This window comes from Buceros rhinoceros, unplaced genomic scaffold (assembly GCF_000710305.1).
Source record: "Buceros rhinoceros silvestris isolate BGI_N320 unplaced genomic scaffold, ASM71030v1 scaffold15210, whole genome shotgun sequence".
Classification (NCBI taxonomy): domain Eukaryota; kingdom Metazoa; phylum Chordata; class Aves; order Bucerotiformes; family Bucerotidae; genus Buceros; species Buceros rhinoceros.
The window spans coordinates 363-4,639 of NW_010388009.1; the positions used below are offsets into that span (position 1 = coordinate 363).

At 49.9% G+C, this 4,277-nt stretch overlaps 1 protein-coding gene across 1 annotated transcript in view; it reads right to left on the bottom strand.

Moving 5' to 3' along the window:
* Positions 1–1,931: 1,931 nt before the first annotated feature.
* Positions 1,932–4,277, bottom strand: part of LOC104500559 (chromosome unknown open reading frame, human C9orf171) — a gene marked incomplete at its 5' end in the record, with an annotated part of 24,169 nt that continues 21,823 nt past the window's right edge. The window contains one exon of the mRNA XM_010144259.1: positions 1,932–1,997. Coding sequence (XP_010142561.1) covers positions 1,932–1,997 — 66 coding nt within the window. The remainder of the gene's footprint in view (positions 1,998–4,277) is intronic.

Consider the following 4,277-nt stretch of genomic DNA (forward strand, 5'->3'; position numbering starts at 1 on the left):
GTTTCTTTGCTGGCTTCCTGGACATGCCCAGAATCAGCAGGTCTGCGTGTGCTTGGTTCACACCGCGTTTGTTTGCCAGCCCTTTTCTAGTGATGCAGGACTCGCTGGAGACTCATCTTTCCCTGTGCACTCCCCAAGGACCTGAGCGGTTGCTGCAGATCGTCACAGATGCTGTGGCTGGACCAAAGGCTGGACCTGGCTCTCACCAGGCAACTGGACAAACTTCCTGCCCAGGTTTCTCACACATTCGTAAACAGTGTCATTTTTAGCAAAAGAAGTCATTTAAGGCCCAGCTTCCTCCCTCCCTGGGGAGGTGGGAAAGGTCTCTGGTTATAATCCACCCCTGCCAGCATAGCAAACCCTACCATTATCCTCCCAGTTATTTTAGATGGGTTTGATTTAGAGGTCTGTAGTAAAAAGAGGGAACTGCATACCAGGGTTTCCCTGGTGCGGAGCAGGTGATTTCTTTCCTCCCTCGGCTCAGGTGTGGGCAGGGTGGAGTTTGCTACAGCTGCTTCCTTATATAAAGGGCAGGTTGAGGCACAAGGTGTCCCTGAGGAGAGGATGTGGGGGATGCTGGAGCAGCTGGTGTGGAGCCTTCCTGGTCCTGGGAGGGGTAAGAAATAATGCCTCTGCAGTTTACTTTGTTCCTGTTTCTGGAGAAATGCAGCTTAATGTTATGAAAGACTCTGTTCTTTGAGGTGTGTGTTTAGAAGTTTGGCTGGAAATCTTGTGTGAGATGAGCTGTGGGCTTAGTGTGGCTTCTTCATGTCCCCTGGCTGCTGGTGGGCCTATGTGGGCAGGCTGGGCTCTCCTCAGAGCTGTGGTGTGTAGGGTAAAGTTATGCTGGGCACATCCATCTCCTCTGCACTGTTTGTTCCTGGCCCCTTCCTGAGCTGGGGTGCAGTCGGGCCTGCCCAGAACAGCAGATCTCACCTCTTAGAGCATGGACCTGGGGTGCCCAGGTCATCCTGGTGTGAACATACCTGAGCTCTCTAGTGTCAACAGGATGATGAATATGAAAACTGAAAGCTATCATTGAATTTAAATGTTATCTGGTACAATCTGAGGCAGAACAGTAGATGGGAGAAGCAAGCTCCATAGGAGTAATTAATTATTCCTCTAGCAATCTTGGAGGTGCATAGTTAAAGCAATCATAGTGGTATTTTCTTAAGGTGAAATGTCCTGTTGGGAGGAGATGGATTTTAAATGTGTTGGTACCTGTGTGAGCCTCTGCTGGCAGCTGTTGGTGACCAAGCTGGGGTTTGGATGCTGTGATATTGAATTGGTGAGGTTTAAGTTTGGAGAGGTTCAGCCCTGAGGGTCACCAGGCACCAGCATCTATTTGAGGGTGAGTGTGGAACTGGCTGGAGTCGTCTTCAAGTGAAGGCATCACTCTGTGCAAGGCCTCAATTTAGCAGAGCACTTAGCGGCAGAGCAAGCAGGCGTTTGGATGCCTTCACCCAGGCAAGGGCTCTGCTGAATCAGGCAGTGACGGGAAGGAAGCACGTCTGGCAAAGAAATGAGAGGGTCTGACGGGTTATGAGCTATTGTAGGCTTGATACCAATTGGGATGTTGTTGCATTCGCTGTGTTTGTTTGAGCAGACGGTGGAGGAGTCTGTTCTGCTTTCTATCTGGGGCTGTGCTGGTGCCAACAGCGCCCTGCTCCTGGTGTGAGAGTTGTTACCCTGAGTACCATGAGAATGGTGGTAAGGTTGGTTGTGTCTGATGTGAATGAACAGGCTGAGACAATAATTTCTCTTGTATTTATGATTTATTTGGCTATACTTGCATTACACAACTGTTTAAAACCAGAGGGAAAGCCTGTTGGCTGTGGTGGGGTCTGAGGGCGGTGGTGTCAGCACAGTGCTGTGGTCCTCGCTGCGTGGCTGCCCTGGGGAAGGGGACCACATTTCACAGGCTCTTCTCATCAGGAGGCACTGAAGGCCTTTTTACGAGCATCACGGCCTGGGAAAGTACTGAGATGAGGCCTGACCTATACCGAAAGGAGCAGATAGACAATTGGTTACAGTGAGCAGCCAGCCAAAGAAAAGAGGTTGTAGCACAAACAGGGAAGAGACTGCAGATCAGCGTGAGGATTTTTGCCTGTTTGGGAGACATCACTGCAGCTGAAGTCAAACACTTAACCTGTTTAAAATGAGTTTTCTGATTGACTTCAGGAGTTTCCTATGCTGCTCCAGTAAGAGATTCTGTAGCCTTACTGTAGTGTGATGACTGATGTTTTCAAATGTTGGGGTGCCTTAAGGTGGACCCTGAAGTAAATATGGCTTGTTTTTTAGAGCACAGGGCTTGTGTGCTTCACTGAAGACTGGGATGGCTGAAGGCTCCCAGGGAGGCCCCTGTTGGGGTCAGGGGCTCTTGCATGACCTGCCCAACAAACACATGAACGGTCTCTCCCCAGGAACCACCTTTGAAGTGGGGAGGGGTAAACACGACAAACAAAGGGGAGGTCATCTGGGGAAGGAAGGTCCCAGGGCCTGTCGGGGTGAGTGGTGGGGTCCGCACACAGCAAACCTGTCCAGTAGATGCAGTCACTGTGGGATCTTCATGTTCGGAGTGGGGTTATCATGGGGGAGCCCAGGTTTTATCTGCCCCAGCAGATGTATGTGCCATACGTCAGTCCGGTGTGGATGTGCCAGGCTGTCTCCTGCTTCCCCACCCTGCTCAGGCTGGCTGGATGTCAGGGTTTGCATATGTAAAAATACAGAGCAGTCTCTGCCCTGGAAAGCTTGCTAGAGATCTCATTAATCAAGACAAACAAAGCGTATTTAGCTATTCCCCCTCTCTGGAGGAAGGCGTTTGGGTACTTAAATATGCATTTGAGTGCATAACTTCAGACAGTTGTTTCTGGATGGTTTTGTTTTCTCACAAACAGCAGCAGTGACATAACTCTGCTTTGGGAGGGGAAGGTGGGAGAGGCAGAACCAAGGGCTGCTAAAGTAGGGGAGGAACCCCTGGGAGCTGGTGGGGAAAGTCCCCAGCTGCATCAACTCCAGCCTCCTGTTAAAGATGCAGGAGTCTTTCCCTTGGAGCTTGTATTGTTAGAAAAATCCAGTGCCTACAGGTAAGGACAGCTGATCAGCTTCCCTTGAACGTGCCCCTGCCTTCCATATCGTGCTCCCTGCCCACCAGTGCTGGCAACTGGGGGGAGGGAAATAACTGCCTGGGGTAGAGCTGAAGCCACAGAGGAGAAACCAGTCTTGGTACAAAGCTCCTGAGTGAGAAATGGGACACTGAGCCACACTGTCAGTAATTAAAATGAGCAGAGCTGTGACAAAGTTGAGGGATGCCAGCTCCTGCCCTCAGCATGAGCGAGTGGGAAGCACCAGGTGTAGGACAAGGGAGAAGTGCTGTTTTAAAAAATGAGAAACCCTCTCATCATGAGGGCCAGTAATTAGAGTCAAGATAAGGGTGTTCTGGGGTCAAAGGTCGTCTTATGACAAAGGCTGGTGTTAGGAAGTCAATGCTAGTGATGAATACTCATCTCCGATTCTTCTAATTCAAATTTTAAATGATGAACCCAAAGGTACTTCCTCTAGAGACGGCTGATCATCCTTACTGCTACTCTGATGTGGTTATGGGCTGTTATACCAGGATTTTGATGTTGAGGTGGGTGCTGGGGTGTGTGCTGTAGTTTCTGGGCACTGTGAGCCCCCTGGGGTGGTCAGTGAGCATAGCTTCTGGGGGAAGCATTAATTAATATAGCTGGATTAAATGGTTTGTGATGATTTGTAGAAGTTAAGAACCCATGGAAAGACCTGAAGCAAGTAATAAGCAGCACCAGGGTCTCCTCCTGCCCTGGAAGAGTCCACACTCAGCTCCGGGGAGATGTGGCTGTACCCATTCCTCTCCCAGCACCCGCCTGGCTCTGCCGCCTGTTCAAAGGCAGCTTCCCAGCCTTGCATGACTTTTCACTTTAACAACAAAGCTGGCGTTAGGCTCAGCCTGGTTGTTCCATCATCCATTTGACTGAACCCTTTTGGTGGGTGACAAAACACTTCCTTGGGCTCTCTTTACAGGAAACCGATCTCTATTCCTTTTTCAAAATCTCCCTTATTTACAGGAGTAACAAATCCCGGGCCTTTTAAGTCCTCTCCTGTTTTTCTCCCTAAAACAACAGTGCCATGGTTGTAGATTCTTTTCAGGGGTGGGGGAGGAGGGAATAAAACGCACAATACGGAGAGAAGTAGGGTGCACCAACGATGCACGCCAAGCACAGCATACCCGTAAAGACAAAATGCGCGAACGACACTCA